The sequence below is a fragment of the Bombus vosnesenskii genome, unplaced genomic scaffold (genome assembly GCF_011952255.1).
Source record: "Bombus vosnesenskii isolate JDL3184/JDL3185 unplaced genomic scaffold, Bvos_JDL3184-5_v1.1 scf7180000013271, whole genome shotgun sequence".
Lineage (NCBI taxonomy): Eukaryota > Metazoa > Arthropoda > Insecta > Hymenoptera > Apidae > Bombus > Bombus vosnesenskii.
In genome coordinates, this window is record NW_022882929.1 from 239780 (window position 1) to 253478 (window position 13699).

General features: G+C 25.5%; 4 protein-coding genes across 4 annotated transcripts; 2 read left to right on the top strand and 2 right to left on the bottom strand.

The window, feature by feature from the left end:
- The first annotated feature begins 1545 nt into the window (after nucleotides 1–1545).
- LOC117231127 (dnaJ homolog dnj-5) lies at nucleotides 1546–5147 on the top strand. The gene is made up of 6 exons (XM_033489239.1): nucleotides 1546–1771; nucleotides 2150–3679; nucleotides 3788–4229; nucleotides 4335–4550; nucleotides 4626–4855; nucleotides 4939–5147. The coding sequence occupies exons 2-6, from the start codon at nucleotides 2163–2165 to the stop codon at nucleotides 5063–5065; spliced, it is 2532 nt and encodes an 843-aa protein (XP_033345130.1). The 5' UTR covers nucleotides 1546–1771; nucleotides 2150–2162; the 3' UTR covers nucleotides 5066–5147.
- A 3111-nt stretch (nucleotides 5148–8258) lies between these two features.
- On the bottom strand, nucleotides 8259–9351 carry LOC117231149 (DNA polymerase epsilon subunit 4). Its single transcript, XM_033489280.1, has 2 exons — nucleotides 9014–9351; nucleotides 8259–8591 (listed from the first exon to the last, which is right to left on the bottom strand). The coding sequence occupies exons 1-2, from the start codon at nucleotides 9341–9343 to the stop codon at nucleotides 8451–8453; spliced, it is 471 nt and encodes a 156-aa protein (XP_033345171.1). The 5' UTR covers nucleotides 9344–9351; the 3' UTR covers nucleotides 8259–8450.
- Nucleotides 9352–9925: 574 nt separating this feature from the next.
- On the top strand, nucleotides 9926–11657 carry LOC117231147 (ubiquitin thioesterase otubain-like). Its single transcript, XM_033489276.1, has 5 exons — nucleotides 9926–10083; nucleotides 10150–10202; nucleotides 10521–10820; nucleotides 10918–11118; nucleotides 11334–11657. Exons 1-5 carry the CDS (start codon nucleotides 10041–10043, stop codon nucleotides 11529–11531), a joined length of 795 nt encoding a protein of 264 aa, XP_033345167.1. The 5' UTR covers nucleotides 9926–10040; the 3' UTR covers nucleotides 11532–11657.
- A 130-nt stretch (nucleotides 11658–11787) lies between these two features.
- Nucleotides 11788–13374, bottom strand: LOC117231151 (BLOC-1-related complex subunit 7). Its single transcript, XM_033489281.1, has 3 exons — nucleotides 12949–13374; nucleotides 12575–12773; nucleotides 11788–12477 (listed from the first exon to the last, which is right to left on the bottom strand). Exons 2-3 carry the CDS (start codon nucleotides 12710–12712, stop codon nucleotides 12298–12300), a joined length of 318 nt encoding a protein of 105 aa, XP_033345172.1. The 5' UTR covers nucleotides 12713–12773; nucleotides 12949–13374; the 3' UTR covers nucleotides 11788–12297.
- Nucleotides 13375–13699: the final 325 nt, after the last annotated feature.

Below are 13699 nucleotides of genomic sequence, written 5' to 3' on the forward strand. Positions count from 1 at the left end.
GTAAACCAAAGATGTGAATAAAATATACAATTTTTAATTTATCAACAAATGTCTAAATCTTTTTGTAAAAAATAACTTTGCTAAAAAAGAATCAACAGAACTGTATTCTACAAAACTTATCTCCAGCATGTAAAGTATTCTGTATACACTAATGATAGTGAAGAAATTTATTGCAACTATAAAATTCGGTATCCCGAACTTGGACTGATATGCAATTCTGCTGCTAATTTTCATGTTTTGCTAATTTTGTACAACTGGCTTTGTATAACTTTTCTTTCCTTACTCGAAGGAACCATACTTTATTAAATTGTTTTGTATTTTTCTAGAATATATTCACAGCGATACATTTCTGTTACAACATTTGAATTATAATCGCACTAGATGAAAACGATAAACATATCCACTTTCTCGTTACTTGTAAAACTTATTGCGACGCAATTGTACGTTGATGTGATTTGATATAATTCTAGATACTGTAATGATTAATGATTCAACGAAATGTACGGAAGTATGAATATCAAGCAACATAAACAGCATTTGTCTCACTTGTCTGTCAGTATCATAACCACTTTGTCAATGCTGTGAGTAGCACAATGCATAATTAGCAGTATCAGAAAAGTCCTTTCCTGATAGTATGAACTGTTTCCATATAGGTCTTGAATCTTGAATAGTTTCAGCACTCATATATCAAAGTATAAGGAAAACTGTCCGAAAATTGAATCGTGAAAAATCAACATGGAAAACAAGAAAGTTCTCATTCTCTACATGCGTGATATGCCGACATGAATGTCTGAGACAAGGATAGAGACACACTATTCGTGTATATTTATCTTGCAAGAACGAGAACTTTGTTGTCTCCCATGTTGACTTTTCACAACTCAATTTTTAGATAATTTCCCCTAGCGAACGTCGACACGTATTTATATAATCGTAATATGGACTATGGACTAGACTTTAATAAACATAACAGTAACGCTACACCTCAACGTCAAAGCATATTGTATAAGATTTGAAATATTTCATGAAATATTAATTTTCATGGCGTTGTGTCCTAATACTCTTTTGTTTAGAATAGCATGAGGAATCAATTAATATAAAAAGAATCATAGAACTCCATTTTTAAAAAGGTGCAATTTTATTTCGCAATTATATGTTACGACCTGTGCATTTCTGAAAAGAATCGCGCTATACAATGATAGATTGTAATGAATCTTGATAAAGAGCGTAAAATTTTCCTCTACAAATTCTTTTTACCTGTAATAGCAACAAAGTTATAGTTCGGCCCAATTATTAGACTCACCCTGTATAGAAATAGTAGAAACGCTTTTCTAGTAAAAAGGCGCAACACATTGTTAAATTTAAGAGAATACAAATATTCCTATTTAAATATTTTAACGAAATTTATAAAGAAATATGTAATATAAATAAATAAGAATCTCTTACTGAAAATTATTTTGAAATTCTATATATCGAAACCATAACGGGTCTGTAATTGGACATATCCGTTTACCTAGGAACTTTTCGCAACAATATTATATACGTGGTTGTATGTATACAGACAGAAAACTATTTATATGATCCGTTTATGAATCTGCTGGTAGTGCGGATCACGAATAAATATAGTGACTGATTTTGTATTAACCGCATGGTATATGCTTTAAAATTGTATATATCACTTAAATATAATATTTCCTTTGCAATATGTTAAGAAGCCGTTTATTTTAAGTATAATGTAAACGGATATTCAAGAGTGATATACTTGCCGATAAATGTAAGCATTACATCGTTATACTTGATATGATTTTACAAAGAAACATTTGTTTTAGGTTATCAAATTATATTTAAGATTATTTTCTATGTCACAAGTAATTTAAATAAAGTTGTTTACGTCAATGTTTTTGTTCTATTGTATAGATTTTTTACATTTCTTTTGTATACAACCCGCAAACAGTTTCAAATTATTCATTTTTCTTTTTTTTCAAAGAAGGAAAATACAATATTTATCACAGAATAACTTGTTTTTGATGGTATAAAGAAAACCTACGTTTAATAGAATGTTTGCTACAGAATTTTATTTTTTATTATATAATTCAATAAAAATATTTTGTTACTCATGCATGCAATTTTGATAATGTTTTTTTTTTTTAAGAAGATATCACAATATGGCAGAGCAACAACAGTCACCTTCTGGCTTTAAACGTATGTCTTTGGATAAAATTATTGAAGCTATGACTTCAGATTTAGAAAATTCTAATGGTCATTATGTTCAATTTGGTGTAAATCCACAACAAACTACGTCTCATAATTGGGGAAATTATTCGTCAAATCAAACAAGACATTATATTGCTGGTCAATCTTGTCATTCTAATCCACCCACAATGCAATCCATGCCTCCAATGGGTGCTCCTCTTTATATGCAAGATATGTCGAATTATGATTCTCCAACAGATTCAATCTACTTTCCATCTCAAGCAGTAAATCACTTAGGTATAAATGAAAATAATGATTTAATTGGCACTATAGATGTTGGAAGAGGCAATTATATTAATGTAATTTATGGAAATGCTTCACAAATTATGGCAGAACAATGTCAGCTTTCAAATATGACATCTTACAGAAATCAAAACATAATTGATCGAGAATATGGTCTTTTTAATGATCGACACATGAATGTACCATCTGAATTACCAACTCAAAATTTTAATGGAAAACAATTAATTGAGAATTTGGTTGGTAATTGGGCACCAAACCAGTCTGGTACATATAGTCCCTTTGGTGGATCTCCAAATGTAACCCCAGTACTGCAACCAAACATAGATATTAGAGATCCTGAAGAATTGCCTAGAAATTCAACTGACTTTCAACATAAGAAACCTCGTATGGTAGCGGAAGTTAAACCTATGCGACCCTCTTATTCTGATGTTCTAACAAAATCTGCTCCAACACCTCCATCTCCTCTAACAGTTCAATCTATAAAACCCAAAACAGAATCTGTAAATAAGAAGGTTTCTAATAAAAATTCAAAGAATAAATCTAAATCTACAACATTAAAGAGACAAAATTCATCTGGTAGTGATGATCACAATTCCCCAAAAATACAAATACCACGAAAAGTATTAGAAAAAAATAATTCGAACCTCCCAAGACGCTGGGTATCATTAGATAATCTTGGTTCACCAACTGAAGTTCATGAAATAAATAGTTTTGATAGATCAAACCAATTTGAAAAAAAAAAAGTTTCTAAAATATCTAAGAAAGCAGAAAAAGGAGAGACGCTTAATAATTCAAAAGTTCAAAATAATAATCCTAAATCTACTGGAAATATTCCTAAACGTCCCATACAAATAAATAATAATTTAAATATAATAAACACTTCCAGTGAAACTATTTATTCTGAAAAAATAGAGAAAAATCAACAGGTTGTGAATAAAGTAAATAAAGAAGAAAAAAAGGTAACCAAGGAAAAGAATTCTAAACGTTTTCAAGTTGAAAAAACACAAATTAAAAAGGCTCAAAGAAATCGAAGAAGAGAAAATAGGGAATCACCAGTCAAAGATTTATATAAAAACTTAAATAAATATGCTACCCATTGGATTAAAATTGGATTAAAAATATTTCATTGGTTACTACATCTAGTATCTGATGTAGTTAGCATGAGTGCTAATCTTATGATTCTTCTGTAAGTAATGCTTAATATAAGAAGTATTCTAACTGAATTCTATAGTGTACTATTTTTTAATATGTTTTGTATAGTACCAGTAATCAGACTTCTGTGTTTATATTTTAGTGGAAAATGTGGATGGTATCATACTATACTATATTTAAAATATTTATGGGTTTATATGGCTATGACATTCTCAAAAATTCGTATTTTGAATGCTATTGGCAAGCAATTGGATAATTGGTTTGGTAATAGTAAATTTGCGTTTTGGCGTAAAATAAAAACTAAAAATGAAGAAAAAGAAGAAAATAGTAATTGGATACATGGTGGTCTTGAAGCCAATATTGCATTACCTAGCACTGGTGAAGAGGCTATGAAAAGATTATTAGCTTGTAAAGGAAAGGATCCCTACAGTATACTTGGTGTTACGCCAACATGTTCAGATGATGATATTAAAAAGTATTATAAGAGACAGGCCTTCTTGGTTCATCCAGATAAAAATAATCAGCCTGGTGCGGAAGAAGCATTCAAAATACTTGTACATGCATTTGATATAATTGGTGAACCGGTACTACATATTTTTGTACTTACTATATAATAAAAAATTTGTCCCAAAGCAAAATTATATTTTTCATGTTCATATTATCTTTGTACTACACTCTCAATATTTTAGGAACGTAGACAAGCATTTGATCAAACTAGACAAGTTGAAGCAGCTTGGGGTGTATTAAGTGATTTACTCTCTCAACTTCACAGAAAGATGGAACAGGCAGCAAATACAATAAGATGTACAAATTGTGGTTTAAGGCACAAAAGAATTCCAACACAACGTCCTTGTTATGCAGCAAGATATTGTGCTCAATGTAAAATACGTCATGGTGCAAAAGAAGTAATTATCAAAATGTTATATGAAAGCAAATGGATTGTACTGTGTTCTTAAATTTACATTTTTCAAATTAATTAGGGAGACATTTGGGCAGAGTCTCGTTTAATGGGCTTTCTTTGGCATTATTATGCCTGTATGGAAGGAGCAGTATATGATGTCACAGATTGGGCAGCTTGTCAAGCTGGTAATTTAAAACACCTAAGAGCAAATACACATAGTGTTCAGTATAGAATTGTCTTAGGTCAACGACCACCATCACGAACGGCTAATAATGGTAAAAGACGCCAACAAATAGATCCAAATACCAGGTATTGAATTTTTGTTAAATTCACAAATATCTTGTGGTTTCCGATATTGTATAACTCTGTAAACGATTGTATACATTGAATAGTGAGGCAGATTTTGAGAACTTTTTAAAAAAGTTATACAATCACACCAAGACCGGAAATTCAAGTCCACCAAATCAAAGTTCTTTTGGAGGGGACTGTAAGCGTCGTAAAACTAAACGTAAGAAGTAAAAAGTATGGCAAGTTACTTCCTAATCTCTTAGCATCCATCATGTATAATTATACAATAATATACATAGTACTCCCAAATGAATTCTTATATATTCTTTCCTTCATACAAATATAAATAATATTCATTAGTTTTAGCACAATATTGGAATCATATTGATAATGAATTTTAGAAAGTATACTTATGTAACTTTTGTCATAAAAATATTTTTTTATTTTTATTGTAATGAAAATTTATTTTTTAAAAACGTATCTACTTATGCAAAAATATTGCAAAGTACAATTTATTTTATAACTTGGTGACTAATATTTGTTTAACAATAGTAGAAAAATTAGGTAAGAAATTTAAATTCTTACCTAAATCATTGATTTATGTATAAAATTAATTTGTATTACTTTAGATTAAAAAAAACACAATTCTAATGTATTTTAAAATACAGAAGATTACAATCATACTAAAATTCACAATGCACCATGAATTAAAATTTCAAAAATACGGATTAATTTTTAATCCATATAAAATGGAACCACATATACACACATTTTCACATTATATTTATAAATAAAGAATTTATTAATACAAAGGAAAAACAAAAATATATAAAAAGTAATAGTTTCAATATTTAGCAAAATATAAATGATCTTTCAATTTAATCCAAATATAATACTCAAATATTATAATATTACATAGCATCTTAATATAGTGTGCAAAATATAGTTATGCAGGAAGTTGTTTCAATAATTTTTCCTGTATTTAAAAAAACTGAAAGCAATGAAAGGAATTCAGGATCTTTTTATCTTAAATTGTTTCAAATAATGTGTCTGCAATCTAATATCTATAAAATGTAATAACCATGTAACATTAAACAATTTTTTATTATAAACTTACACAACAATTCTGATATCTTCTAAATTCTGTTGTTTTTGAGTTACAATTGAAATAGTAGCTCTTGCATGTAATTGATGTACTAAGATATTTGATAATGTTCATATCAAAATTTACATTATTTAGAATGTAAAAATAGAATGATTCAAAATGCAAAATGTTACATGAACATACTTTCGAAATTATATAATTAAGAAAATATTTCTAATGAAAGTTTCAAAGTTTTATTTAAAATTTTTGGAAATAAGATTCTATGTAAACAATTGAAAAGGCTGTTTATAATTTTTTCATAATTTTCTATGTTAACAAAACAAATATTCGAGAAGCTAAAATTTGGATAATATAAAAAAGTTCAGTGACTGAGTTATATTAATATTGGAAAAAGTTAGAAGTTTCCACTGAGAATACTTCCATAACAATTAAGTTTTGCAAATTTGACATTTTATATTCAGAATTATCTTTTGCATTAGTATATTTTTTTATAACTATTATGAAATACCCTGAAACTAAAAAACAAATGTTTTTGTCACTTTTAAAATTATAATAAAAAATAGTTCAAGAAAAAATGTATAAATTAATGTACCATTCTGATCGCTTGATTCCAAAATATTTTAAATAATGTGATGAGTTAACTAGAAATGGTTCAATTCATAAATTGAACCATTTGAATGTAAGTGATATGCTTATGTTATATATATATATATATATATTATTGAGTATAATAATAAAATACAGTTACGTATTTCGTTAGTAGTACATATATTCAATATGAATGTTGGTATAAATTAGTAAACTCATAGAGAGTGGTTCATAAATGATGTGTTGATTCCACGGTAAATGTTTTTCGCTGATAAAATATTCAGTTGAAAATATTTTGAAAATGGAGAATACCATTAAATATCTTTGTCTTAATTACTTATTGTTAATTGATCACTTATTGTTAATTAAATCTTTTATTCGAGCCATATACGTATCAGCAAATAGTAGGAGAAATATTTTGTAAGTTATATTGTTTTCCTTTAAAATATTTCAATAATTATTTGCATTAAATCAATAATTTATATTTTAGAAATTTTTGTGATCCTGTTTTTTAAACAGAAAGACTTATGGAACAAAATAGAAATATTCATTTATAAGAAGCAAACTTATATAATTTCTATTATAAGCTTTAATGATATAAGTAAATATTTTTGTAAAGAATACATATAATATTTTATTATTAATATCATCCTTCTTTAATTAATTGAAAACCCAATGGCTTTAATTACATGCAAAATTTAGTCGTACTAATTAAAATATTTTAAAGAAATCAGAATGGACATTCTAACAAAATATCATTGAACTTTTCTTATATTCTAAAATATATGTAAAGAAGTGCAATTCTAATTAAAAAGTAATGTTAAATAATTAAAAAAACAGTTCTGAAAAAGATACTTTTTTAACCACATCTATTCCCTTTATTTTATTAGATATATTTTTATTCCCATTTTCAATAAAAATGAATAAGTTTAAATATTTTCATTTAATAATTCGATTTTGTATATTCATAGGTCCTTATCTCTGTTCTGACACCATATATTGTTATATATACCATTATTTATTTTAAGTATGATCTCTACAGATTTGCAATTGATACAATAAAAACTAAATAATTGGCATGTGTAAAATAAGACTGATTTTTTGTCTTTATATTACTCATAAGTTATGTATTAGATTTAAATTTTTAAAATGCTCCTTTCCACATGAACAATATTCTTTGACATTTCAAATAAAGAAAGTTAGAGAGTTTATTCATTGTACACAAATACTACAATATTAAATTGAAAATTAAAAGTAATTGTGATATACATATTTCATTCTGCATTATACAAGATGTATTACAAATAACTTAAGAATATTTAAAAGAATAATGTTAAAATACTTTTAAAAATATATAAATGTGTATGTTAATAAAAATTTAATTTATATATTTTATTTGTATAATAAAATTATGCAGTTCTTTGTACATGCAGATGAAATTATATAACTGTATTAAATGAGTTTTACAATAAAAATACATGTTAAATATGAAATAAATAAATTTTAATATAAATATAACAAAATGCATTTAACCACTATCTTCCTCATACAAAGAATATGTACATTCAATTTCGTATCTTCTTCTTAAAGACTTAGGTTTTCTTTGACTATGTACTGGGTGTAATAAAATTTCAGGGTTTATTTTAATTCACATATTTAAAAAATATTGTTACTTTTATATTACTTTTATATTTATATTATAGCATTACACATTAAATTGTCATAAGTTATAAAAAATGTATCATTGTAAATTTATTCTTCACTTATGTTTTATAAATATTTGCATTAAGTATGAAAATTAGAACCTATATACATAATTCTGTTCAATATAATAATGCAATTTTATTGATAACGTATAAAAATAATGCTATTACTATATTACATCAAAAATAAAAACTATGTATTTTCCTCTTCCATTAAATTTTAATTTAGCATTCCTTCTAAAAATACAAGTGCATCAACATTATCAATTGCACTTTCTACATCTCTTTTTTGTAAAGTTTTTTTTTTCATTCGTGCTGTATATTTGTATGATTCTTTAGTAAGAGAATCAATAAAAAGCTCCTGTAATAAGATATAAGATTTAATAATTAAGACACGCACACACACGAAACATTTATTATTTATATTTATTACAAAAACTGCTTCATTCTTTATATGTATATGTTAAAATGTTTTAATTTAGTGAAATTAAAATAATCGATAAAAGTAAATAATTTGATAAATAACATGATTTATATAATAGATTTTAATGTAAATTATATTATAATTTGCATACAGTATGTTTCTTTAATAACTGGCATTTAATTATTTACAAAAATAAGGAATATAAGTGAAACATAAACCCAAGAACATGCATAACACAATTGTTACAAATTTACTGACTACAAATTTTTAAAAACTTTGTAATTATTGTAGTATAGTAGCAATATTATGATACAAATTATTCACAATTCATAAATAAATGAGATACATTTTACAATTACCGTAGATTTTGTAATTAAGAAAACAGCTTCTTGGTTAACCATATTCACTTCAGGATCCATCTTTATAATTGTTTTTATTCTACCTAATGGTAATTTTACTAATTTTTCCTTTTGCTCTTCGTCGATACGAGCATTATTTTCAGCTTCTTCTTGAAAATCTTGAAGATTTTCTCCTCCTGTACTAATAATATTTTCATTTAATTCTTTATCACTTCCTTCCTCTTCAAAATTTGCCATATTTATATTAATTTGAACTGATATTTCAGGTGCACTAAAATAAGTTAAGCTATAAGAACAAAATTTTGATACAATCCAATTATTTCGTAACATATAGTAAAATTCATTTTATTAAAAATATTTGTTCAATTTTCAGCAGTTAATATTAAATTTTCTTAACTATATTTATATCTTTAAATTTTAATATCAAAAAATTCAAAGTAGCGAATACTTTATTTTATATTGATTCGTATGAATATTTTTTTATAAGTTCGATATAATTAACTAAAATTAAATAGTATTAAATATAATATTTAAAAATTACGGATATCTAATATAATAGTGCAAATAATAAACTTTATGTTTTCGATACATTATTATATATAAGGTTGTGTATTATCAGAATCTTTTATTTTTAGTTATATTAAAAATAAATAAATGTAAATGTTCATATAATTTCAAATTATACGTTATTTAACATTTGGCGGATTACATTAGTCTAGTGATAACAGACATGACTTTCTAGTGGTGGAACGTAATATTTTTATTCCTTAACTTTAAAGAGAAGAGAACAATAATTTCTTTTCTGTAATATCATTTTACTAAATTTAATTGTATAATATACACGAATATAATAAAAAATGCACTCTGTTAAATATTCGTCCCACTCTATTTCGAGAGATATAGTTACCAATCTAAAACATTTTAATACAATGGTAAATGCCTTTTCAATTTCCACATGGACATCGGGCTTTTATTTACGACTGATAATTTGACAGTCGTTTCAAAATTTATGAAAACTTCTTGAAATATGGAAGAGAAATCTTGCAAAGAGCAATTAACAGAAAATACAGGTTCTTAAATATATATTATGATTCGAAAGAATGAATATATAACTTATCATATTCGTTTTATTACAGATATCAACCAAGATGAGTTGATTCTTCAACAACAAAGACGTATCGAAATGGAGGTTAATATATGTTATCGTTCTTTATAAATTGATTTTTTTTTAATTTTCTTATAGTTACTATTTATTTTTTATGAAAAAAATTACATTATTTCCATTAACCATATTTAATAATTGTCGTTAGGGTCCATTCTTATTTTTTATCTTTGAGTTTAATAATCATTTTGTTTACTAATTATCTTATTATGAATTGTAAATTAAGTGTACATATTATAGATAGGTTACATATAAACAATCTAATTTAATATTTATTGTCTTCATCTCTTTATTTTATATTTATAAAAGGAAATAAAAATATGAAATAAAGTCGTTATCTTCCAGATTTCTGAATCCATTGCTTTGGTTGGAGAGAAAGAATCCATAAAAAGTTTGGAACGTGAATACTCTGAAGATGAAATATACCTTTCGAAAGCTAAAGCATTAGGTCAAAAATATTCATATATTAGGAGAACTAGACCAGATGGAAATTGCTTTTTTAGAGCCTTTAGTTATGCATATCTTGAAAAGTTAATTGGAAATAAAGAGGAATATGAAAAATTTCGGGAACTTGCATTAAAAAGTAAAGAAAGTTTGGTAGCATTAGGTTTCCCCCAATTTACAGTTGAAGATTTTCATGATACGGTAAATACATTTTATTATAAATCATATACTGATAAATTTTTATTTTTTTTATTATTTTAAATATTCAAAACAGAAAATGTTTGTTTTTATATTACAGTTTATGGATGTAATTGATAAAGTAGGAGAAGATACAGAGTCAAGCTATATTGAATTACATAAACTTTTCAATGAACAAGGATGTTCTGATTATGTTGTTGTATATCTTAGATTAATTACCTCTGGTCAATTACGGCTTGAAGCTGATTTTTATCAGCATTTTATTGAAGGAGAACGTACTGTTTCAGAGTTCTGTCGTCAAGTAAGTACTATGAATACTATTCTATACCAATATTTACAATTAATATTATGTTTATTTTGAGAATTCGTTATGTGACACAAAAACTATATTTTTCTATATATAATATACAATATATACATATATTAACTATAATTTTTCTATATTTTTAATATATATAGTTTATTTTTTAATCAGTATTAATTAAATTAATTACTAAAGAATGTTTATTTTTATAGGAAGTAGAACCAATGTACAAAGAATCTGATCACATTCACATTATAGCTATGAGCACTGCTTTAGGAACTGGTGTACGTGTTCGTTATATGGATCGAGGCGCTGGAACTGAAGTAACTGCACATGATTTCCCTGAAGGTGCAACTCCAGCTGTTCATTTATTATATCGCCCTGGTCATTATGATATTCTATATCCTTGATAAATCACACATTTAACTGGCACATAACTTTTTAAAAAATCTCACAACAAAGATTAATTATTTAGCAAATTATATCTTGTGTACGCAATCAAAACTCATAAAATTTTTGTTTGGTTAGATGTAACATTACAATTGTAAGTAATTAATTTAAGCCTTATAGAATATTCAATAAAATTATAAAATTTTATGTAAAAAAAGCTGTGTTTTTTAAGAAAATACAAAAGGTGGGTCTTTGTTATTAATAATCATACTAAATTGTTCACAACCTTTAATCATTTATTAAATATATAACAAAGAATTTAACATGATTTCTTTAGTGTATTATTAATACAAATTATTCTCTTAAACAATTTTGAGATTATAAATTTTAAATAAAATCACACAACAGATCATGTTATCAGGATGATATGTTGATTATAATTTTTATAACATTAATTATAATTATGTATTGTAAGTCATTTGAAAGACATATTTCAAGCATAAATTATATATCATAATAACAATATGAGAAATATAATAGAGAATGTAGTTTTAAATTCATTGTAAAGTTAAATACCTTAATTAACATTTTATAGTAATACAATAAATATTTGTGAAATTAAACTTTATTATATAGAAGCCTTAAATTATTTATATGATTGAAAAAAGAAATAGTTCTAAAATACACAATTATACACCTAATTAGTAATAATATGATACAAAAGTGTAAAATATATGAAAAATTATATATTATAAATAAAGATATAGGGTAAGTATTTATTATAATTTATCTTTGCATAGAACGTACTTGTTCGGTAACTTCTTCCAAAGTTATAAAACTTCTATTGACAGATTCCAGTTGGTAATCTAAATGAGTGGTTAGAAGAGCAATTTTCTTTAGATTAGCCTCTGCAGTTTCTAGACTATGCTCTTGTTGTGCAAAATTTTTTGCACTGTGCATTAATATCTATAAGCGTATCTTAATTAAAAAAACGATATTTATAAAGTGTATGAATTTTCATAAATATAATGTATGTTTGTATGTATGTATTTTGAAATTTTACCTCACTGCTTTTTGAACCTCTTTGTATTTGTCTTGCAAGGGATGCAATATTGTTTACATTAACTTGTACTCTATCAGCCAATCTCATTTTTGACTCAACAAATAAGCTTCGAGCACTTGTACTTGAAGCTGAAGCCATGGCGTATAGATTTTTATTAATTTTGAAACAAACTTTAATTTAATAACCTTCAGGTTCTTATCTGTAATTGTTAACATAGACTTAATAATGAACAATAAGATATATTGCATAAAAATTGAAAATATATTTTAAAAATTAACTTTAAACATTCATATAATTAAATGGACTAAAATCATAGAAAATAACAACAACATTATTATTAAATACAGGGAGTCTCTGTTGAAGTTAACACTTACATGCGGATTTTGGTTAATTGTAACAATAATATCTTTCGCATTTGTCTCGTGCGTTTGTGGTTTTTTATTCTAAACACTACCGGTTTCTTTGAACCTTTTATGGTAATTGTTCTGTGTACAAGTGTATAACCTCTTTTACACACTGAATAGTTTCACCATAAATAGAAGTTTGTTGAATCCATTCATGATCTATTAATGATCTATTCGCACTAATCACAGTCAGCTAAAAAACCTTGTTTGTATGTACCAGTATCTACTATAATAAACATAACTCAATATATTCATCATTTTGTTGATATTTTCAGTACATATTGCTATTGGTGAATATAACTATCACTTCGAGCATTTATAATATAAACAAGTTCAGATATCATTTTAGCGTTATCTTATAATTTCATTACATTTCTAGGGTACAACGTCATTATGTGAAGATTATAATTCAGAGATAGTCAAATGAATAAAGTTCAATTAAAATGATTCAAACTCAAAAAAATGTTTTTCATCCATCAAAAGTAATAAGAGAAAATACTGGTGACTTTAGGAAAATAAAAAAAAAGAAATAATTCGACAAAATAATTTATCTTCCATGGTATTTCTCTTTTGAAATCATTCGAATTATGTCACAAACATTTTTCATGTCATTAAAAATGGAGCAGATATTTATATGGCCTCCTTCATGTAAAACACCCTTTAATACTATTACGATGTAATAATTTAAGTATTTTTTATCATAAATTTCATTCTATATAAT